Raw genomic sequence first — 24,423 nt, forward strand, 5'->3', positions numbered from 1 at the left:
GCTTTTGTACCACTGCTAGGTCTAAACATTATTAAGCTGCACCACCTATAAAAGTCAGGGACACTAAAATCTGTGCTTTCTCCTGAAACCTCAAGCTCTTTCACAGTGCTCTGCCTTTGTGTATGCTACTCCCTCTTCCGGTAAGCCCTTCCCTTCTTTTCTTCTAAGCAAAAATTCCTATTCAATCTTCTAAGACACAGCTCAACTGGTACTTCTAAAAACAAAGAAACAAACAAACAAAAACAGCAAAAACCACAGAACTAATTTCTGTCAACAAGGCTGTGATGGCAGCTTTTTCTGCTATTCTTAAAATCGTTTGATTGTACTATGTCTTTCTCCATTTACTGAGGCAAAAACTGGGTCTTATTTTCTTCTTTATTAACTCCCCCAAAAGCTATGTCATCTGTGTATTCAACACTTTGCTCCTGAATGAAATAATGAATAAAATAAATAGAATTTCTGTTTTAAAGAAGACCCTATTAACTTTTTCAACAAAGCAAAGCATCTTCTAATCATGTTAATCAGACTTTCAAAGTTTATTTTTAAAAAATAATAAGTTTTCTTTTTTTTTTTTTTTTGAGACGGAGTCTGGCTCTGTCACCCAGGCTAGAGTGCAGTGGCCGGATCTCAGCTCACTGCAAGCTCCGCCTCCCGGGTTCCCGCCATTCTCCTGCCTCAGCCTCCCGAGTAGCTGGGACTACAGGCACCCGCCACCTCGCCCGGCTCGGTTTTTATATTTTTTAGTAGAGACGGGGTTTCACTGTGTTAGCCAGGATGGTCTCGATCTCCTGACCTCGTGATCCGCCCGTCTCGGCCTCCCAAAGTGCTGGGATTACAGGCGTGAGCCACCGCGCCCGGCCATAATAGGTTTTCTTAAGTTAGACATGGCCATAATGAAACCAATTTGCCCTCCTGGCAACTCTGAGGACTCAGGGAGCAATGGCAGAGCCAGCTAAGCTCTCCAGCACTCAGGGAGCAACGGCAGAGCCACTAAGCTCTCCAGGAGTTCTGCTTAAACGCAGGCTGACTGAAAGGCCTCTGAAATAATAACTCCTCACGTGCTGGTGGTCAGCCATGATCAGGAACCACAAGTATTACATTATTTAGAAGGAATGTATCTTCCAGGACATAGACTTGTTCTCAATGAACAATTTTCTTCCAGAAGTGCAAGCATCCTGCTACTTCCTCTCTCTAAATAAATGAGTTTGGTTCTATGACAGTTTGCTCCTGAAGATGGAAAACACAGCTCAAGAAAGAAAAGAAAAAAAAAAAAAAAAATCAGCAACATTACTTGTATAGGCTGCGATACTTTAAAAAAAAAAAGTAACCTTCCTGCATCATAAAACCTCCCTAAAATATACATAATTCAGTTGCACATATGGTGGTATGTATCACACACCCTGAGCTAAAAGGTAGCCATGAGGGTCAAGAAATTCAGAATTTCTGGTAGCCACAGACAGTAACAGTTGCTCTAAATAGAAACTACAGAAAAAATATAAAATAAACAGTATGATCTTAGTCTTACAATCTTTTTAAGGAACTCAACATGCAAGTCACCCAAATAATTCCTAATTTCAGAAAATAAATTATAATTTAAGAATCAATATTCCATGATAATTTTTAATAACAATTTATTTCCCTTTAAAAAAATCAAATGTTTTTCTCATAATATATTATTTTACAACAAAGAAAAAGAAAGAGGGAAGGAAAGAAAGACCTGAAGAGAAAGAAATCACCAGATTTTAGCTCAAAGAGTAGAGCCTGGGATTAATTTTTTAAGATTTGTTTGTCGATTTCAAAAACTCAGCAGTGGAATAAAAAGCTTAATACAGGTATGCAAAAAGGAAGCCCTCAAGATGTTTTCACCAGGATGAAATGGGATTAGCTTTGTAGTTCTTATAATCTTCTTCACAGAAGAATGCAATTTCAGTTTCACTGGCTGAAAAAAAACAGAAAATAGAAAACAAGATTTCAATGTAAATCTAAATTTTAAACAAGTATGGAAATCCATATGACTTTGATTCGGTATTTTAGAATAGCTTCAGATGCCTACAGTGAAAAAGATGAGGTATTTGTTGGGTTGCACAATGAATTTTACCAAATCAACAGGAAGTTTCAGGTGAAGTTTTAAGAATTGAAAACTCAAATTATTTAAAAGTAAAAAAAAAAAAAAAAAAAAACCCCAAAAATTGAAATCAAGAGTTAATTCAAGAATCTGGTTTTCAGGAAATCATAAAATTGCTCATCTGTAGTACTCTTTACAGTGCTAGGAAATAAAAAACCTTGATTTTTTTTCTCAAATATGCTACTCAGGTACTGAAGGAAGGGGAGGGAAAACTCTTTTCCCCCCTGAAATTAGCCTGTAGGTATAATAATTTAATACTTAGAGGATCAGTAGAATATTTTACAGATCACTTTACATTCTCCCTCATGACCCATCAAAATATGTGTCTGAAGAAGTTAATTTTTTGCCCTGCTTATGATTAATTCATGCGGCTTCAACAATATGCAAAGTGAAAGACACAAATTGGCTGCTACCTCAATACCTTCAAATACCTCTAATTATTCACAGGGGAGATGGCACCGCTAAAGGACCCATGAAGGTTCAGAGCAGTCACAATTCTTTCAACCTAGCAGGTCAAGGACTGCGTCTCCTAAAACAGTAAGTCAGCAACATTATTAATTCAGGCTAGAGACAAATCTGATGGAAAGCCTTCCAATTATTAAACATGCAATTCTTTAAGGTGTTGTGCCAACAAGTTCCACATTCGTTTTTTAAATTAAACCAGAAGTTAATACAGTCTGCTTGGCTTTTACAGAAAGAGCAAAAGGGCCTTCAGAATCTCCACAAGAAAACAGTCAAGATTATTCGTAATGAATACTGAGTACTCAATTAACATACTCTCTAAAAACAGACAAGTAAAACTCCAAGTCAAATAAACAGGATAATAAAAAAGGGTGCCAAGGATTACCACTGGTCTCTTAGTTTACAGCTCTCATCTCATCATTAGACTTTGTCAAAAAACAATGAAATTAATGAGATTAGCATGCCATTTCATTAAAAATGTTTTTGCTGTTTTCAAGAATATCAGATTTAACGTTTGTTAATCATAAGCTACCCATGCTCATTACAGAAAATAAACAAGTGTCAAAAGAAGAAAATAAAGCCAGCCATAGTCACAGATCCTCATTCCAGTCCTTACTATATCTTCAAGATTAAATTTAATCTGAGGAGATGAAAATCAGATTGCAGCCTCGCATGACAAGCAGCCTGTGGGGGATACAGCAGAGAGAAACTGGAGATCAATAAGGAGGGGCTGTAAAAAGATGCACCCTGTGCAAACAGTAAGTTAAGGTACAGTTAAATTTTACAAGAAAGTGGCATCTAAAAGAATAGGTAAAAAGACTCCACACTTGGAATCAGTGGGAAAAAGAAAATCAAGAAAGGGAGCTTCAAAAACTTCAATATTCAAAGATATTTGGAAATCTATTCTTTATACAAAAAGCTCCTGGGGTTTCCTTTTTTGAAGGGAAGCACGCCCAGAGGTAGACTTATATAATTTGCAAGTGATTCTAATCAACCTTCTAATGGAAAATGAGCAAAAGGCACCCTGTTCTTAATAATCACAGAGCAAGGTTTTATCTGTGATGTGCTATTTACATACAGAACTTTACACAGTGCTTTGCCCACACAGCACTTTGCTCAATCCACACTAACTGTAATTACAAATTTCACTTACTGCAGTTGACATTTATCTGAACCCCTTCTGAGAAACTAATATGTTGTGTGGCTCTTCAGCAATAGCAGGTTCAGAGAAGCTGATGGAAAGCAAGGACTAAGCAGTTCTGTTTTGACACATCGGTTCTCCTGGGTCCAGTTAACTTAAACATCAATGCATTATTTACCTAGGGCATTTATGCTAGCTCTCATAATGTAGACTCCGAATGAGAAGCTGCAGTGTAAAGATTTTATTTTCAGATGACTGTACTTTTTTTTTCAGGAAATCTAGGTAAACAAATGGGTTAAACTATAATACTTCAGGTTGATTTAAAATTTTTTTCACCCTTAACAAATTGGAAAACACACAAATTAAAATTTACTCTGAACATTCAAAAGTAAAACATTAAATGGGTTTTAAATTTTAGTAATGTGGTCCTTAAGCAGAAGTAGAATATAATGTTTTCTTACATCTGTAAACCTCTGTGGAAAATGTTTGAGAGAATGATTTCAGGGACTTATACTGCAAATTCATTTGCCAATTTACGTGAAAACCAATTATAAATGATTTTTAAGACCTCTACATAATTACTCTTTCCACCATTATCCCTTAAATTCCTGCTTCCCAAATACTATTTAAAATGGCTCCTTTAAAACTGGCTGGGGATGAACCCTCCGGAAGTCTACCTAGTGCTGGTCCCCCAGGGCACCTGATTTTAAATTAAATGTGCTGCAGGCGGCAGTGCAGTCAGGTGCAGAGTGCCTTGGCATGGGAATCTGAAATGAATGTGCAATCTAAAATCCAATAAATACACTGCCACTTCATCCCTTCGTCTTACTATCAAATGAAACAGAGAACCCTCCAAATACATTTGTAGGATCATTTTAATACTGATGCTCAAGTTTAATGAAATAAACACAAGCCAGGGCTTTCAAACTTTGGATATAAAATTAATAATTTTATAATGCTTCCAGACAGACACACACAACTTTAAAAGGAACATAATGATAATGACTTTAAATGAAAGAATATAAGATCAATCTTAAGTGTAAAATCCCAAGAAAAATTAAATGCAATGTATTTAAACTCTTCAGCTAATTTATCTCAATAAACTCATCATCAACAAGGATTTATCCATATGTTCTGAGTCCCTAGCCTTGTGCTAGTCAGCACCAACGTAATATGAGGCACAACCCCTGTTGTCTGGAAAAAGGAGCCTGAGACAGGCACACTGACTGTGGTACAGAAAAGCCACGATCAGGGAGGCTGCCTTGTGACAATAACCACAGACTGTTGACAAAAAAAATACATGAAGGGTGAGGTGTGACTTCTAGGGCAATCTGAGACCAAAAGGACGAAGTTTCACCCTCTCCGCCACTTTAGGAGTAGAGCCTATCCTCCCAAATGTCACAAAATCCTAATCTACAAATCATTCAGAGCTGTGCTCACAACTGAGTTATATTTCTAAGTTTTCACCACCAACAGAGGTTCCAAGTGCTCTGCCTTTTATTTCGCGGCTTGCTTCAAATATTGTTTCGGATCTGCTGGCAGAGAAGATTTCAAACTACAGTTTGAAGAAAACAAGTAGCCAAAAAAAAAAAAAAAACCCTCAGTCTTTGCTAGACTGGGTACATGCCTGTAATTTCCACCATGGTATGGGGAGGTAAAAAGGAAAGCACTCCACAGAGGTTCACTCTAAGTCTTGCTTCTGGAATCTCCCAGTTTCCTGAGTCCACATTACCGAGTAACCAGACTATCACTGTTTCTATGTAAGAGTGAAAAACGGCCACCATAACATACTGTCGAAGGAAGAAAACACGCATGACCTAAAATATTACTACCCAGAAAAAGAAAGGGAAGGGGACCCAACACCTTAAGGATATGCAAACATGATCCTGAAAGAAAAGGGGGAGCCACAGAATCCCACAATATTAGCTGTACAGACAAGATCACCCAAAGGGGTGAGGCGTGAACGACAGAGATCTGGTTGGGGGCAGATGACAGAAGTGATACGCAAAATGAAAACAAACCACGAGGGAGTTTTGGAATTATGACAGGACCTGGCTTGCCGAGAATGCTTCCCTCAGATAAACACTTACAGTTTGGCCACTGTATCTTGTTTTAAAATGTTTCCAATGAAACACAACTGGCTTTGGAAGAGTTACCCAGTCACAATTTCTCTCTTAAACCAGACCAGATTCCAAAGACAACAGCAGTAGAATGTAGCAAAATGAAAGAGAGAAAATAACACTTCCAAAAAAAAAAAGCTTACATGTAAATTTATTACTTAGGGGAATTAGTCCATAAAACTACAACTGCTGACAACAAGGTAAAAACAATCTTTAAATTATAAGTCACATTTCTAGGTAAAAGTCTCTTCTTGCTTCTACTGAGCAAATCTTTTTTAAGTACGTATTTTCCGTACTGAGTCCACAAGCAAACACTTCCACTGACGTCAAGTGTAGAATGTTCCATCGGGATCTGCAGTGCAGAGAAAAAGCCAAAGGATGAACTAGAGAATTTCTCCGTGAGAAAAGAAATCTTCAAACATTTTTTTTCCCCTAATTTCCCCACCTGCAGCCTTTCTTTTCTTTTCATGACTACTGCAGAAAAGTCCTAATGATAAATTTGTTACCCTGGCGTTATTCCATGGCAACGGGCTGTGGTAGCAGAGTGACAGCTCTACAGCAAGGTCAGGCGGTGAAAAGGGAGTCAGAGATGACTTCGAATTTTTCTCTTAAACTTATTAAAAATCTAATCAAACATGGCACTGTGAGAGGGAAAATTCCCTAGAAAAATCACATATTTCAGGCCAGGCGCAGTGACTCACGCCTGTAATTCCAGCACTTTGGGAGGCCGAGGCAGGCGGATCACTTGAGGTCAGGAGTTCAAGACCAGCCTGGCCAACATGGCGAAATCCCGTCTCCACTAAAAACGCAAAAATTAGATGGGCGAGGTGGTGCATGCCTATAATCCCAGCTACTCAAGAAGCTGAGGCAGGAGAATCACTTGAACCTGGGAGGCGGAGGTTGCAGTGAGCCGAGATTGCACCGGGAGACAGAGTGAGGTCTTAAAAAAAAAAAAAAAAAAAAAATCACACGTTTCAAGTATCATTTTCACAACTCAGTTCTCACTTAGAATTTTTTGTTGCTTTCCAGGTACCCTCACCTCCGTCCCCAGGTATAACCTCAGCTTGTCCCCAAGAGCACAGCAACACCACTCTAGATAACAAAGACAAAATCGCTCCCTACAGGGACCCAAATCACCCTGAGCCCAGGGTTGCTGGCTGCTGGAGTTAGGAGGGCCGTTTGGAGTCCTCATACCACCCTGAAATGAGTGGAGAATCTGGGAAAAGAATCTGACTCTGATCCAGGACCAATAGCCTTAAAGTAAGAGGACAAAAAGAGGGATTTGCTTCTCACCTTTACAGATGGTTCGTTACATAAGTCAGTTTGAAATTAGTCACAACAAGACCAACAACTCAATATTTTAGTAAAGTCAAAACATTTGCCAATTGCCTTCTCCAGTACGGTTTCCAGACAAAGCAGTTGTTCTTGAGGGCCTTTTACACACATCACTCCCGATGCCTTCATTGTTTTACACAACCCTTATGACAACCTTCTAGAATAGGTTTCATTCTTCCAATTTTTACAGAAAACAAAATAAGAGTTTCAGAGAGGATAAGTGGCTTACAGAAGGCCAGAAAGCAAGCAAAACGTACAGCCTTCAGTCTAACTGACTTTCCCCAACTTCATGGGTTTATACTTAAAAAAAAAAAAAAAGTCCTTTAATTACAAGGAATACATGTAAACTGTAGAAAATTCTTTAAATCACCATAAAAACAATTAGATGATACAGAAAAGAAAGGAGAATATCAATTACTGGCAATGCCACCACCTCAAAAAACCATTTCTATAATTTTGGCATATGATCTTTTCTCCATATACACATAAACAATAATCTTACATGTATATCTTAAACACTTTAAAACAATAATGGGGTCGGGCACAGTGGCTCACACCTGTAATCCCAGCACTTTGGGAGGCCGAGGCAGGTGGATCATCTGAGGTCAGGAGTTCGAGACCAGCCTGGCCAATATAGCGAAACCCCGTTTCTACTAAACAATACAAAAATTAGCTGGGCATGGTGGTACACACCTGTAATCCCAGCTACTCAGGAAGCTGAGGCAGGAGAATTGCTCCAACCCAGGAGGTGGAAGCTGCAGTGAGTCAAGATTGTGCCACTGTACTCCAGTCTGGGTGATAGAGTGAGACTCTGGTCTCAAAACAAAAACAAAAACAAAAACAAAAACCCAAACCATAATGGTATCACACAGCATGTTCTATTTGTATTCAATAAATCAAGCTCTACATCAGTGCTTCACATACAAGGGAAGGTCAGGGCTAACCCCACCACCCCCTTGAAGACCTATCACAACGTCACGGCTTGTCCCTGTTGGCTTAGAAACAAGCATCACTGAAATTCAAACTTGGGAAAGTCTTATTGGTCAAACTGACCCACAGAAAATTCGAGGTCACATTCATTCCTGACAGTGGTATAAGACTATTCATTTTTCCTACACCTTGAACTCCCTTGGACAATGCCACTTTGGTCATGTCTGCTAATCTTAAAATAATTACTGCTGTCCAAGGTCACCTAGACAGTAAAAGACAGAATCAGGATTTGGACCCAAGCACTCTGGCTCTAGACTCTAATTTTTATTTTTTATTTTTATAGACTCACTATAAAAATAAACATGAGGTCTCACTATGTTGTGCAGGCTAATCTAGAGCTCCTGGCCTCAAGCGACCCACTAGCCTGGCATCCCAAACTGCTAGGATTACAGGCATGAGCCATGGCACCCAGCCCCAGACCAGTCTTAACACTAGACTCTACTACATAAAACAGTATCTATGTACTCATTTCTAATAAGTCCTCATTCTCTCCTAATGAGAAGGAGCTATTTTTTATATGTGAGTTATTTCTTCTATCAGTAGAATTTCTCTTTTTCACAGTAATTACAAGGGTTCTTTATAAAGTCAGGCTAATAACTTCTTTTTTTTTTGGGACAGAGTCTCACTCTGTTGCCCAGGCTGGAGTGCTGTGCTGGAGTGCAGTGGCATAATCTCAGTTCACTGCACCCTCTACCTTCCAGGTGCAAACCATTCTCCCGCCTCAGCCTCCCAAGTGGCTATGATTACAGGCGTGTGCCACCATGCCTGACTAATTTTTGTATTTTTAGTGAAGATGGGGTTTCACCACGTTGGCCAAGCTAGTCTCGAATTCCTGACCTCAAGTGATCCTCCTGCATTAGCCTCCCAAAATGCTGGGATTACAGGCATGAGTCACCACGCCCGACCCCAGGCTAATAACTTTTTTATCTGTTGTATATGCTGCAAATATTTTTCAGTTTCTCCTTTAACTCTGTTTACAGTTTTTAGTTTTTATGTAGTCAAATCTATCACTTATCCCCCTTTATGGCTTCTGTCTTTGAGCTCATGCTTGGAAAGCTCTTCTCCTTCCCAAGATTATGAAATTATTGAACTACACTTTCTTTTTTAAAAATTTTTTTACATTATAACATTTAACCCATCTAGAATTTATTTTGTAATAAAAACAGAGATGAGATAAGAGTTTGAATTTTATTTTCCTGAATGCTTTGGCAATGGGCTTCACATAATTTTCTGGCTAAATCATTATTTCCTCACTTCTTTGAAATGTCAACTTTATCATCCTGTGAAATATTACCTTTTTTTTAGTTTTTGGATTATCCAGTGTTTTCCATGGAGCTGTCTGTCAATACCCCCATCAATATCAGTCTGTAATATTCATTATGCTTTATGCTTTAAAAACAAACAGGACTACCTTCTAGGTGCTACATGCCCCAATCACAAAGGTGCCACCTGCTACAATAATATAATAGCATTTAAAGAAACAAATGCCAAATTTAAAATCATTCTTCAAAATAACAACCTTACATATTCATAACATGGAAAGACAATAATATTCTAGCAAATATTGTAGATGACAACACAGAAACCCAGTCTAAGATTTCACAACATGCTATTTAAGATCCTGTTTAACTCAGATCTATGTCAGGAATTCACGCGAGTCACATGAATCAATCAGAAGTAAATTCCTGATATATGTGATTAAAGTAACTCAAATAATACTCATCCAAAAAAAAAATCCAGGCTCCCAATGTGCACCTTACTAACCGTGTTCCTTAACAAGTGCATATAAATAATCATGAACAATGTGAGGCTGAGGCAGGTGGATCGCCTGAGGTTAGAAATTCAAGACCAGTCTGGCCAATACAGTGAAACCGTGTCTCTACTAAAAAAACACAAAAATTAGCCAAGCGTGGTGGTGCGCACCTGCGGTCCCAGCTACTCAGGAAGCTGAGGCAGGAGAATCGCTTGAACCCGGGAAATGGAGGTTGCAGTGAGCCGAGATCGCACCACTGCACTCCAGCCTGGGCGACAGAGTGAGACTTTGTCTCAAAAAATAAATAAATTAGAAAATAATTAAGAAGAAGCATGGCTTGTGACACTGCATCAGTCACCAACCGCAGAGGTGTATCAGGGCACACTGCCTTTAACCACTCAGACCTCCCTGACAATCTCCACTTCCCCTCCTGCCAGATCAGCTTTAGGTGTACATATACGTAGAATAATAGTGACATCTAATGGTCACAAAATATGTCACATAACATTTATTTAGAATAAAACCACATGCACATTCTAGGCTGGAAAGCCCAATCAGGTACTTTTCAGCTGCACACACCAGGCTCCTATTTTAAATTCCATGCCTCGGTGGGCCCTGAGTGATTCGGAAGACCATCAAAAACCACACTGCATGTGATACCAACAACGTATTGCATTCTTCCTCTTTAGTTCTTACTATGTCCATTTCTCTCCAACCATCAGCTCAAGTGACAATGATAAGAGTAAGGAGACACGGTACTAACAACTCATCCCTTAAACAGACCCTCAGGAGAATTCTGAGCATACCTTCTGAAAAGAGCCATTTGCATTCTGCATATTTGGAGAGCAGATACCTACTGCCCTCAGTCAAGAGATCGGAATGCACATCATTCTCATCCTCCTCCTCTCAGCAGTTACCGGGCAGTGTCGGGAGGCCAACGGCAGCATTTACTTTCCAGTGAGTTATCCAAATACCATCAGCCAGGCCTCAGCATAGGCCAGGAGAGGGTTTCCCCTCCAGCAACACAAGGCCCCCTTCCTCACCGATTCCAGCTGCTTTCAGAGTGCTGTCTTCTTTCAGCAGGAGTCTGTCGTCATCTTCCAAACTCAACACAAGTTCATTTGTCTAAAAAAAAAAAGAAAAAGAAAATCTGCATTTTATCAGTACTTACATGGGTTTGTTCGGTGAGACTTCTCAAAGACACAGTTGTAACTTTGAGCACAACAACAATCTAAGTAGATTCCACTCCCCTGGCCGTAATGAGGGCAGTGAACAGAGGCACAGTGAGGTCCTGCCAAGCGCAGGCACCACGTAAAGCACTGGGGAGAGTCCTGTGGCATGGCAATGAAGTCAGATCAGGATGCAAATCCAGACTCCAGCATCACTCAGCTGTGTGTTCTCAACAAGCTACACAACCTCTCTAGGACTCGATTTCCTCATCGGTAGAAAAGGGGAGGAGAGGGATCCTTCCCCATCACCTGTGGTAAGGGTGACAGGATGGAGCATATAAACCCTCAGCAGTGCCGGCCACAGGGTGAGCACTTTCTCTTAGCTGTCACTGTTCTGTTGCTGCATCATCATCATCTTCTCCTGCCATCCTAACCTGGTCAGCGACAGAGCAGAGCTTCCAGCTCTGGCCAGTCCGACTTCTGAGAGAAGCAAGTATACTTCCTTCTTTTGTTTTGTTTTTTGAGACAGGGTCTCACTCTGTCACCTAGGCTGGAGTGCAGCGGCATGATTATGGCTCACTACAGCCTCAGTCTCCAAGGCTCAGGCAATCCTCCCATCTCCAGCCTCCTGAGTAGCTGGGACTGCATACATGTGCCACCAAGCCTACATTTTTTTTTTTTTTTATTTTTAGTAGAGACGAGGTCTCACTATATTAACCAGGCTCATCTCGAACTCCTGACGTCAAGTGATCCTTCCACCTTGGCCTCCCAAACTTCTGGGATTACAGGCATGAGCCACCACACCTGGCCACAAGTATACTTCAAATGGCCCTAAGTCCACATATCTAAAAACCTTGCCCAAGCTAAAAAACATGTGGTTCCATGTCACATTGACTGGAATATTTCTCTATGTGATTTGGGGTGGGGGTAAACAAGAGTGCTCTCCAGTGATATTTACCAATCCAGCGAGGCTCCATAAATACAAGTGAAAAATTTACAGTTGCTATCTGCCCCTAAATAGCACAAAGAGATGACCACTAGTGTCACACAGCACCACTTGTCAGCCAGAACACACCTGTTTAGCAACATATTCTATTTCTATACAGCTAAGACAGAGAGTCAACAGAGAGGCCTCTCAGCAGCCAAAGCCCAAGCCCAAGCCACGCAGGGTTCAGGGACCTCATTCACTGCAGAGCACAGGGGCTGAAACTCCAGAGTACACACATTAAAAGAAAAAATACTAGGCCGGGCGCGGTGGCTCAAGCCTGTAATCCCAGCACTTCGGGAGGCCGAGACGGGTGGATCACGAGGTCAGGAGATCGAGACCATCCTGGCTAACCCGGTGAAACCCCGTCTCTACTAAAAATACAAAAAACTAGCCAGGCGAGGTGGCGGGCGCCTGTAGTCCCAGCTACTCAGGAGGCTGAGGCAGGAGAATGGCGGGAACCCGGGAGGCAGAGCTTGCAGTGAGCGGAGATCCGGCCACTGCACTCCAGCGTGGGTGACAGAGCAAGACTCCATCTCAAAAAAAAAAAAAAAATACTTTACTCAAAAAATCATTTTAGAATAGGTAATACAGTCTGTAATCCCAGCACTTTGGGAGGCCAAGGCAGGGGGACTGTTTGAGCCCAGGAGTTTGAGACCAGCCTGAGTAGGATGGCAAGACCCCATCTCTACAAAAAAAAAAAAAAAAAAGTTTTATTTAATTAGCTGGGTGTGGCACACATCTATAGTCCCAGATACTCAGCAGGCTGAAGCAGGAAGATATCTTGATCCTGGGAGGTAGAGGTTGCAGTGAGCTGTGTTCACGCCACCGCACTCCAGCCTGAGCAACAGAGTAAGACTCTGTCTCAAAAAAAAAAAAATTATTCTTTTTTTATTCTTTATATAATAACTCATTATACAAAGTTATCCAAGCACATATGAATAGAAAGTGAAAAGTCAGTCTCCTCCCAATCCCCATCCACCAGCTATCTAGTTCTCCAGAGAGGACTGGGACCACTGAGAGGTCCTATTTCCCATATTCTCCCAACACAGCGTGTTAGCAAAGCCTTCTGTTCCTTGTCAATCTGACAGGTGTGGATTAAGTATAGTCTTAATTTGTATTTTATTAAGTTTCAAGTTCTGAATATTTTCTATTTTTTGATGGAGTTGTAGGCTAATCTATCCAATAGAGTTGTAGAGTCTAGAGTATCTTCATATGCTAAGGAAATACAGCCTTTTCTGTAAGTTAGAAAAATTTCCCCCACTTTTCATTTGTTCCTTGCTTTTTCTCAGTGTTTTGTTTTTTTTTTTAAACATAGAAGGTGTTAAATGAATTTTCTTGGAATAAATAAGTTAGTGAATGAAGTAAAATGTATCAGTCTCACATCGTTTCTCAGTTTTCTGTCATATTTAGAAAGACCTTCTTCTTTTTTTTTTTTTTTTTAGGTGGAGTCTCGCTCAGTCGCCCGGGCTGGAGTGCAATGGCCAGATCTCAGCTCACTGCAAGCTCCGCCTCCCGGGTTTACGCCATTCTCCTGCCTCAGCCTCCCAAGTAGCTGGGACTACAGGCGCCCGCTACCTCGCCCGGCTAGTTTTTTTTGTATTTTTTAGTAGAGACGGGGTTTCACCATGTTAGCCAGGATGGTCTCGATCTGCTGACCTCGTGATCCACCCGTCTCGGCCTCCCAAAGTGCTGGGATTACAGGCTTGAGCCACCACGCCCTAGAAAGACCTTCTTCACTCCAAGATTTTTAAAATTCCATGTTCTCTTCAAATATTTTCATGAATTTCATTTTTTGAATTTTTCATCGTGGAAAATTTCAAATATACAATAGATACAGAATAGTGTAATAAACCCCCCTGCCCTGTACCCAGGACCCAACTTGAACAAATTATCAAGTCATGTTCCATCTGTTTCATCTCTATCCTCACCTATGGGTTTAATTTTTTAATCCAAGGGGTATTTATTTTGGCATAAAGAAAAATACACGGATCCAACTTAGCTGCTTTTTAGATGCTTACGCAGTTACTCAAGTACTATTTATTGAATCCGCCATTTTTTCTTTACAAACTTGAAATGCCATATTTACCATATATTCAATTTCCACATTGGGGTCTATTTTTGAACTTTTAATTCTGTGCCCTTAAACTACCAGTTCATGTGATAGTGCCATACTGTTCTAATTACTATAGTTTTATAATGTCTTATATGTTAGAGCTGATTACTCTCATTTCTCTTTTTCATAAAACTGGCATATACAATCCTTGGTACAAAAAATAAAGTTACTAGAAGGAACCAACCCTACTAAACCCTTAACTTTTGCTCAGTGAAACTGATTTTGGACTTCTGACCTCCAGAATTGTAGGAGAGTAAATGTGTGTTGTTTTAAGCCACAAAAATTTTTTTAAATAAAATTTAAAACAGTTACTAATCAATGGTCAACAGACTTACCCTCATGCCATTTTCTTGTGATCTGTGATACTCATTTATCTGAAAGGTGATTGAGTGTAGGAAGTACAATTACGACAACAGAAGGCAATGAAATAAAATGAATTCATAAGTACTTCATCAAAAATTGTTACGGAAAAACTACTATGAGCCAGGCATTGTGCTAGGTATTGGGATATGACAAATAATGTCTTGTTCTTGAGTAGTTTATATAATACAGTAAGATTACTGCTTTAAAGAGGACTCTATAGGAGGCCACTGAGATTAAAGGAAAAAAGATCACTCTGCTCTGTCTGTATGATAAATCTTTGATTGTGGCTTCATAAAAATGTTACTTCAAAAAAGTAAACAGAAATATAAACACACAACAAACCCATACATAAACAGCTCTCTTTGGGAAAGGCAAGACAACTTCAGTATTGCAGGCCGTGGCCTTGGTGGAGCTAAAAGGTGTGCTCCCAGAGCCACAGTTCTGTGCCTTCTCTTATACCCAGCAAGAATCAGATCAGAACAAGTGAATTATTTGTGTCTGCTTCTGGCCCTTTTGTTTTGGTACAGAATTAAGAAGATAAAAGACACTGGATTGCCAGATAATAAGCAGTTTCTTTTATCTGTAAACTGAACTTACTTTTCCAAGTTTTACACTTATTTTATGCTAAATATGTGCCCGATAAACAAAATATGGTATACTTTTTTTTAAATTAACACTTTTTTATAAAGGACCTACTACTAACAGGGAAACAGCTTATTTTTCTTCAATGAAAAAGCTAAGGCAGTAGAAAAGGTACCTATCAAATAAAAAGTGCTATTATAATGGGAAATATTTTAGATGTACAGGTATTCATTCACTTATTCACAAATTTAACTAACATTGATTACTTGCTATGTGCCAGATACTGTACCTGTGGAACATACCTTTGATTTATGTGCTTGATGAATAATCTTTAGTGTATCTGAAAGAAAAAAGCAAGTTATCTTTTTACAGTTTATTCTAAACTTCTTTTCAAATTATTAAAATGATTGGAGGGTGGCTATGAAATTGAGAAATGTAAGTCCTTGTTTTATAACCAGACTCACTTAGAAATATACTATATAGTAAAAGAAAAATTACTTTTGTAGATCATTAAAATGGAAGTAAAAGATCTTTATCTTTTAAAGCCTTGGTCTTTAGACACACAGCAGTGTGTGTCAGAACTTTATGTCAACTCAGCACATTTTCTCTTAGAATGGAAGACAAGCAAATCACATTACTGTATGTTGTTTTTTGGAGTCACTACAGACCAGGATTAGCAAATAATGTAAAAAAAAAAAAAGTCTTAAAATAGACATTAGCAAATGCAGTTCAAAAAAATCTACTCAGACGAGATACAATGACAAGAGAGCAAATGATGATACAGGTGTTGCCACCCTCAGAATTCAAACACTGTGTCTAGGACCACAGGTAATCAGAACAAGGCTGCTAATGCCCCAAGAATATCAATATCTGCCTCTTGGTTTGCAAATACTGCACACGATCACACCATGTAATCTGCTCTATTCAAACCCAACTTCACTCCTTAATTTGTTTATCTTGAAGTCAGGCTACATTGTGCATTTCCAGTAAATAACTTCTCCACACTTGGGTAAAATTGTAACTCAGCAACAATCAGCCCTTAATTACATAATCTACGCAGCCATTCAACAGGTTGAAATTCAGAAAGTTTCCAAGTCTTCATTCATTTTTATTTAACCATTTAATGAATGCATTATGAGTACAATGTATTACTGAATACACTCCCAATCTTACACTAAAACTCATTTCTATCAATCACGTTGTAACAAGGAATTCCAACAGTGACAGGAAATGAAAGGATCTATTTTTAAAACAGATCTTATTTAACTATGTTCTCATAATACAGAATAAGGTGGCTATCGCGATAAGAACTAGCACTCTGAATTTGCCCGTTATTTTAAATAGTCAACTTTCAGTTATCTATTGCAATTTTTTTTTTTTTTTTTTTTTTTTTTTTTTTTGAGACAAGAGTCTTGCTCTGTCACCCTGGCTAGAGTACAGCAGCACTATCTTGGCTCACTACAAGCTCCACCTCCCAAGTTCAAGCAACTCTCCGGCCTCAGCCTTCCGAGTAGCTGGGATTATAGGCGCCCGCCACCATGCCCAGCTAATTTTGTATTTTTAGTAAAGACAGGGTTTCACCATGTTGGCCAGGTCTCGAACTCCTGACCTCAGGTGATCTGCCCTCCTCGGCTTCCAAAGTGCTGGGATTACAGGCATGAGTCACTGCACCCGGCCTTGTAACTTTTTATACAAAGTCAACATAATCCTCAGACTACAACTGTGTATTCCTAAGAAATAAAAATAAATCTAACCTAAGTAAAATGTGCATATTAGGGATGTACATAAACCGTAATTGCTAAAAATAAGCTTAAAATGTGTGTAAGAAAATAAAGTTGCCTTTCAGCTTATCTAGTATTCTGAATTACCTATCATGCTCTTTTTCTTACTGTAGATATGTTTATTATTTGAGACAAGTGAGAGAAGCCAACAGTAATTTTTTAAATAACAGGAGCTCAAAGTCTGTTGCAATCAACCTGCAAAACTATAGTCTGACCTTACTAAATATTAATCCTGTTCTATATATTTTGCTAATGAGCCTTTAAACTAGAAATCCTGCTGCTCCAATAGGTTTGGCAAACACACAACTAAATGGCTACATATTTTAGCAGAAAAAGAAATGTTTTGAAGAGAAGTTTTTGCCAGATTTTTCTCTCCAACAGAAAGGGGTGTGACCTGAGGAGTGGGTAAGAAAGGAGAAATGACAAACCAGCAAAGAGATGTATTACTGTCCCTTTCTGTGTTGAATAAGTTACTTCCCTTGTTCTTGCTACTTTCAAATCATCCTCATAATGATCACAAACACCACCTGTGGGTATTGTTTTCTTAATACAAATTCCTTGAGGAAAGCAACCTCATAAAAATATCATCTTGTATTTGTGGAGCATCACACTCAGTTTTACGAAACAGAGAGGGATGAGCAGCCCACACTGTACAACAATTACATTTTCGTGTGCCCTCATGCGTCATGTCTAGGCGATAGGGATTTAAGATAAGCAGCATGCGTGGTAAATCAGTAATAGATGTGGGTGCCAATTAAATGGGAGGAGGGCTCTGAGAAATCTCAGGCTCTTGGTGGCAGAGAGAACCAGCCCTTTGCCAAAGGGCAGGGAGGCGGTAACAGGCAAAACTGAAATTTGACTCCACACTCTTTCTACTCCCCAATACCCAACAAAGTGCTCTGTCCCACAGACTGTGAGGTGGCAATCTCGGATGACAATGACAGGTGAAAATAATACTGCAGCCTTCCTTGTTCAACAGAAAGCAGAAGATTGTTAAAGAGCCAAGTTCAGACAAAGCCACTTGAAGTCTATCAAAACTCGAGTGGTTCTATAATTTCTTCACAGATAAATGTATTCATTTTTTCTGCCAATTCATCTGAACAGTATAGAAATACTAGGACAGAAGGATGTTAATACGATAGAATAGCCTAAAAGGTACATTATCTACCACAATAATGCTTAGCAACTTGGATATTCTAACGCTTTCATTATCTAAAATTTCTTTCAAAAGAACTTCCATGGAACACAGCTTTGCACATAGACATATAGACAGACACACACACACACACACACACACACCATGAAAAAGGAAACCATATGTAACTATTCTAATTTAAAATGGCATCTGTAAGTTGATTCAAGTTTAAGGCTATATTTCAAGACATTGTATTTTGAAAGCCTTGAAAGCCACAATTGAGAAGTTTCATATTTACCTTAATCATCCTTTTTATTCCTTTCTCTTATTCAATATTGAGTACGTAAATTCTTTAAGCCCAATAAATCAAAGTACTTTCCACTCAGTGCCTTCAACTTCTGCTTCACTACCCCTTATAACCTCACAATTAGTTTCTGGATATTAAAATGCATATACACGGTGAAGATTGTGATTTCAAAGGGTTTTAGGTCATAAGTTGTTCCATCAAATGAGAACAGAATGAAAAGCCACTCCAAAAAAATAATCTAAGGTAATAAAAAATTTATACTTTAAAATGTCTGCACCAATTAACAGAAATATGTATTAGGTGCATCATACCTTTCAAATGAAGTCTCAAATTCAAAGTTTGGTGAGTGTCCCTCTGCTGAAGGTTAATAACTGTGCCATGTTTATAACAAATAATGAATGACATCTAGCTTCTTACCTTATTACTCCATTTTTAAATCATCAACTGTAACATATAAAACTACTATATAACATGCTCAAATTATTGGCATTTAAAATGTTAAATCCCTTCTTTTAATTCTTAATCTTCAATCATTTTCCTTTTCTAATTATCTGGCAGAGAAACTCATTTTAAACATAGTTTTGCCAAACATGCTATTCTTTGCAAATATGTCACTTCGTTACTATTACAATTCATTTGAGCAACATACTAGCATTCCTATATTTCTAAATAAACTTCCAAATTGGTTTTTATTTACAGATAGTCAATTCATTTTGGAAAACAAAATATAAGTTTGTAACAAACTAATGCAAAATTGTATTAATATATAGTTTAAAAGAATAAAAAAATGGTTACCATATTTATAATTTCTGAATGGTGGTGGCAGGCTGGTCCTTAAAGGGACATCTACAAGAGAAAGATTATTTTTATTACACAATAAGCAAATAGACACTCATGGAATATGTACAGTCTTTTGGTTCTACTCTTCTCTATCTACAGACTAAGTTACTTTGAAAAAACTGATAGAACACAGAACGAATACATCACCGAAATCCAAGGGCCATCTGTATTAGTTCATTTTCATACGGCTATAAAGAAATACCCAAGACTATGTAATCTATTTTAAAAAATGTTTAATGGACTGGATAGGCCTCACAATCATGGCAGAAGGTGAAAGAGGAGCAAAGGCACGTCTAACATGGCCAGGCAAGAGGGTCTGTGCATGGGAGCTACCCTTTAGAAAACCATCAATCTCATGTCACTTATTCACTATCATAAGAACAGCATGGGAAAAACCCACCCCCATGATTCAATTACCTCCCACCAGGTCCCTCCCCTGACAGGTGGGGATTATGGGAGCTACAATGTAAGACAAGACTTGGGTAGGGATACAGACAAAGCCTATCACCAACTAAAATATTAGAGCTATTGACAAGATGTTGAGCTGTTACTATTTGAACTAAGACTTCAGTAACACTGTTAAAAGAATTTTTAATTTCATTAAAGACAACAGTATGTATAGTTAAAATATATACTAATACACTTGTGTGAGACATATATGTAGCTGATGTTTGTTTAGCATATGAATCTGAGAACCCCTTAAGGGTCTCTGACCATTAGTGGAAACCAATGACCTGGAACAATCTTACTACTCTTACCAAAATTCATATAACCAACAAAATAACTCCTCTAACTCTGCAAAGACAACAAAACAAAACACAGTAAATATTCTTTTAAAAACATATTCCAAATGCCAGTACTAATTTTAATTAATAAGATCTGCTGGTACAACACCTAACAGAGAAGTGTGTGTGTGTGTGTGTGTGTGTGTATAAAAATTATATATGCATATACTCTTTGACCTAGTCATTCCACTTCAGAATGAATGAGTGAATGAATGAGTTTATTAATTGATTGAGAAAGGGTCTCATTTTGTTGCCCAGACTGGAGTGTAGTGGTGCAAACATGGCTCACTGCAACCTTTACCTCCCAGATTCAAGTGACCCCCCTGAGTCAACCCCCCAGGTAGCTGGGATGACAGGTGCGCGCCATCACGCCCAGCAATTTTTTGTAATTTTTGTAGAGATGGGGTTTTGTCATGTTGTCCAGGCTGGTCTCAAACTCCTGAACCTAAACAATCTGCCTGCCTTGGCCTCCCAAAGTGCTGGGATTACATGCATGAGCTACTGTGCCCTGCCAGAAATTTATTACCATAGAACTATACTATGCACGTGTGTGAGTAAAATGACATTCATAGAAGGGTATTAACTGCAGCATTGCTCACAGCAGAAAATGTTAGGAAAAGTCCAAATGTCCTTCAATTAAGTACTTGTTAAGTAAATCGTAATATGCCCAAACAATGAAAAGTACTTTTCAACTGTTAAAAGAAAAAGAAGGAAGCTCTCTACTAACATGGTAAGATCTTCAAGTTTTGTCAAGGCTAAAGAGGTATGACAGAACATTATTTTTAGGATGCTACCTTTTGAGTAAAAAGGGGATAAAATGAGAATTTATGGTTGGATTTGCTTGTACTTGCTGACTGGGGGTAGAGAGGGCCGGGGGGTGGTGCACTGGTCAGACAGGGACCAGAAGAGGAAAGGAGACTTTTCACTATATTCCTTTTTACATTTTGATCTTAAAACCACATGAATGTGCTATTTACTAAAGAAAACTAAAAACAAACCAAAAAATCCACATATCTAAATAAGGAAATGTGAAGGTTTTTTGAGACAGGGTCTTGCCCTGTTGCCCAGGCTGGAGTGCAGGGGCAAGACTCTATGCTCACAGTGGCCTTGACCTTCTGGGCTCAAGCAATCCTCCCACCTCAGCCTCCCAAGTAGCTGGGACCACAGGCGCTCACCACCATGCCCACAGTCCTGGCATTTTTTTTTTTTAATAGAGATGGGTTTCACTAGATTGTCCAGGCTGATCTAAAATTCCTGGGTTCAAGCAATCCTCTCACCTCACCCCCAAAGTGCTGGGATTACAGGCATGAGCACCTGGTCGGGAAATGTGGGGTTTTTAAAAACACTTTTTCAAGGTTAAATACATATCAAATTAAAATAGAATTTATTCATTTATGTTACAAGCATTTAAAGCACCTACTACCAGGTATTCCAGGAACAGAGTGAAAGAGGAGCTGCCCACTCATGACAGCGTGTGCTCCAGTGGTGAATGCTGTAACAAAAGTACATTTCCAGCCGGTGCTACGGTCCTAGGACTGTGGTCCTCACCCGGCTACACGTCAGAATCACCCAGCCTGGCACGAGTAGATCCAACTCACAGTAGGCTGGTCCCAGGCAGAGATATTTAAACACAAAACAAAACAAAACAAAAAAACCCTGAGATGATTCATAGTCAAACAAATTTACCCGGGGGCCAGACAGGTGACAACAGGTGAGTGAAGCAGGTCAAACAAGGTGGGGCAGTGGGATCTGAGAGCACGCGCCCATCAAAGGGAGCTCTGCCAGTCAGTGCTGACTGATCAGTGCTGTAGGAATATGAGCCTGGAGTGGCTGCACTTAAAGATTTAAATGGCAATGCTACAAGTCTAGAGTTTTAGGTGAAATTTCTTGACTTTTAAAACACTATAGGCCAAAAGAAGCCTCTCTGGAGGCAGGATTTGCCCTGCCAGACACCAATTTGAAACCTCTGGCTTAGGCTTACAAGAGTATATGCACTTCATTTTATTCTTCTTCTGTCTCAATCATTTGTGAATTATGGGCCAAAGAAGTATTCATTAAACATCAGAAAGGAGAATTAATTCCATTTAATGTATTGCCATTTATATTTCCTGAATCAGACAATGAAACTCCCTGAAGAAAGCCGTGAGGTGAAGAACAGATGGCCCCATGAAGCTATTACCATTTAGAGATGTCTAGGACTGAAGAAATCAAATCAGTCTTACATTCAGTCCAGACTTTCGAGAGCGGAGACGACGACCAGGACACGGCATGCACCTATTCTCTTCCTGCCTTTAAATCTTAACTGAAGTGCCGCCTCCTCTGACAGCCCGCCTAAAGCGAGGGTCTTCTCTGATATTGTTACCTCCATAACAGCTTTTACAATTATAGTTTTGTCTTTCAACTTCCTTTTGTCTCTATTTCCTATGAATTTATAAATTCCTCGAGATGACAACATGGGCTGTCCTCTCAAAACCTAAGACCATGTCCGGCCCATAACAAATTAACACAAACTGGCTTCATGAGGGCAGGGACCACGGCCCGTTTTCTTCATTGTGTTGTCAGAACCTAAACTAGTGCCTGGTACACAGCATGTGCTCAAAAACATTCATGAAAGAATACACATAATTTAATGCCTAAAACTGCCAGTGGAGAACACTGAGGTCTCAAGAAGTGCCTGGTCAGCCCAAGGTGTCAAGATCTGAGATCAGAACCCAGCCCTCTCAGCTACGCTCCTGCAGCACTTAGAAGGGTGGGAGCTAAAGCGGTTACCTTCCACGGTGGCGAAAGACAGATTAGACATTAGACACACTCCGGTGAGATAAGAGCTTTAGCAAAAATATACATAAAGATGCCTGCAAAGGAACTAGAATAAAACAAACATGTTCCTTAAGGTAAAGGTCATTTTTAATCTTGCACTTTATTACAAATAAAGCTGGGAACATTCACATGGAGGAAATTACTTTCATTCCTCACAGGCACACACTGTCATTCCACCTAGAAGTGGAATGGCTGGATCATATGCTAGATGTATGTTTAGCTTTCTAAGAAATTGTTGGCAGAGTGCAGAGGCTCACACCTGGAATCCCAGCACTTTGGAAAGCCAAGGTAGGAGGATCGCTTAAGCCCGGGAGTTCAAGACCAGCCTGGACAACATAGTAAGACCCTGTCTCTACAAAAATAAAAATTAAAAAAAGACGCACCTATAATCTCAGCACTTTGGGAGGCTGAGGCGGGTGGGTCACCTGAGGTCAAGAGTTCGAGACCAGCCTGACCAACATGGTGAAACCCCATCTCTACTAAAAATACAAAAATCAGCCAGGTGTGGTGGCGCATGCCTGTAGTCCCAGATACTCAGGAGGCTGAGGCAGGAGAATCGCTTGAACCCAGGAGGCGGAAGTTGCAGTGAGCCGAGATCCCACCATTGTACTCCAGCCTGGGCAACAGAGCATGACTGCATCTCAAAAAACAAACAAACAAAAAAAAAGACATGGTGGTGTCTGTAGTCCCAGCTACTCTACTCAGGAGGCTGAAGCAGGAGAATCACTTGAACCCAGGAGTTAAGGCTGCAGTGAGCTATGATTGTACCACTGCACTCCAGCTTAGGGGAGACAAAGCAAGACAAAGCAAGACTGTCTCCAAAAGAAAGGAAAGAAATGATAAATCATGTTCCAAAGTGGTTGTTCCTTTTAATATTCCCACTAGTGGTATATGAGAGTTTCAGTTCTTCCACATCCTAGTCAAAACTTGCTACAGTTACTCCTTTAAATTTCAGTCATTCTTATGGATGTGTTGTGTAATCTCATTGTGGTTTTAATTTCTGTTTCACTAAAGACTAATGATATTAATTAATGTGCTTATCTGTCATACATATGTCTTCTTCAGTGAAGTGTCCGTTCAAATCTTTTGCCCACTTTTAATTGGGTTGTGTGTCTTATTATTGAGTTATAAGAGGTTTTGGCTTTGGTTTTAATTGTTATTATTCTAGATAATAGTTCCTTGTTGGATGTATGTTTTACAAATATTTTCTCCACATCTGTGGTTTGGTTTTTCATTTTTTTAGCATATTCTTCTGGAAGAATCTCTGTAGAACTGAGATTATTTCTTCCTTAAAAATATGGTAGAATGTACCAGTGAAACCATCTGGGCCTGGAGTTTTCTTTGTGGACGTGTTTTTTAACCATAATTCCTTTTAAAATACAGAGTTGTTCCGGCTGTTTCTTTTTTAGTCAGCTTTGATAGTTTGGGTCTTTCAAGCAATTTGTCTACTTTATCTAGGATAATGTATTTATTAGCATTAAATTGTTAAGAATATTCCCTTATTATTCTTTTAATATCTGTAGAAAGTCTGTAGTGATATGACAACTCTCACTCCTGATACTGGTAATTTGTATCTTCTCTATTTCCTGATCAGTCTGGCTAGAGCTTCCTCAATTT

At 39.3% G+C, this 24,423-nt stretch overlaps 1 protein-coding gene across 15 annotated transcripts in view; it reads right to left on the reverse strand.

The window, feature by feature from the left end:
• Positions 1-24,423, reverse strand: part of C11H2orf76 (chromosome 11 C2orf76 homolog) — a 91,203-nt gene that overhangs the window by 36,234 nt on the left and 30,546 nt on the right. For 6 of the 15 annotated variants that reach the window (XM_023185171.3, XM_023185172.1, XM_023185174.1 and 3 more), the window contains exons 3-7: positions 19,160-19,210; positions 15,444-15,481; positions 14,532-14,570; positions 10,970-11,051; positions 1,615-1,939 (exon numbers count right to left, since the gene is read on the reverse strand). In XM_023185171.3, coding sequence (XP_023040939.1) covers positions 1,863-1,939; positions 10,970-11,051; positions 14,532-14,570; positions 15,444-15,481; positions 19,160-19,210 — 287 coding nt within the window. In that variant the 3' untranslated portion in view covers positions 1,615-1,862. Of the gene's footprint in view, positions 1-1,606; positions 1,940-5,525; positions 6,201-10,969; positions 11,052-14,531; positions 14,571-15,443; positions 15,482-19,159; positions 19,211-24,423 lie in introns of those variants that run through there. The other 9 variants (XR_002725013.2, XR_002725012.3, XR_004229196.1 and 6 more) reach the window with 5 other exon arrangements.

The sequence above is a fragment of the Piliocolobus tephrosceles genome, chromosome 11 (genome assembly GCF_002776525.5).
Source record: "Piliocolobus tephrosceles isolate RC106 chromosome 11, ASM277652v3, whole genome shotgun sequence".
Taxonomy (NCBI): Eukaryota; Metazoa; Chordata; class Mammalia; order Primates; family Cercopithecidae; genus Piliocolobus; species Piliocolobus tephrosceles.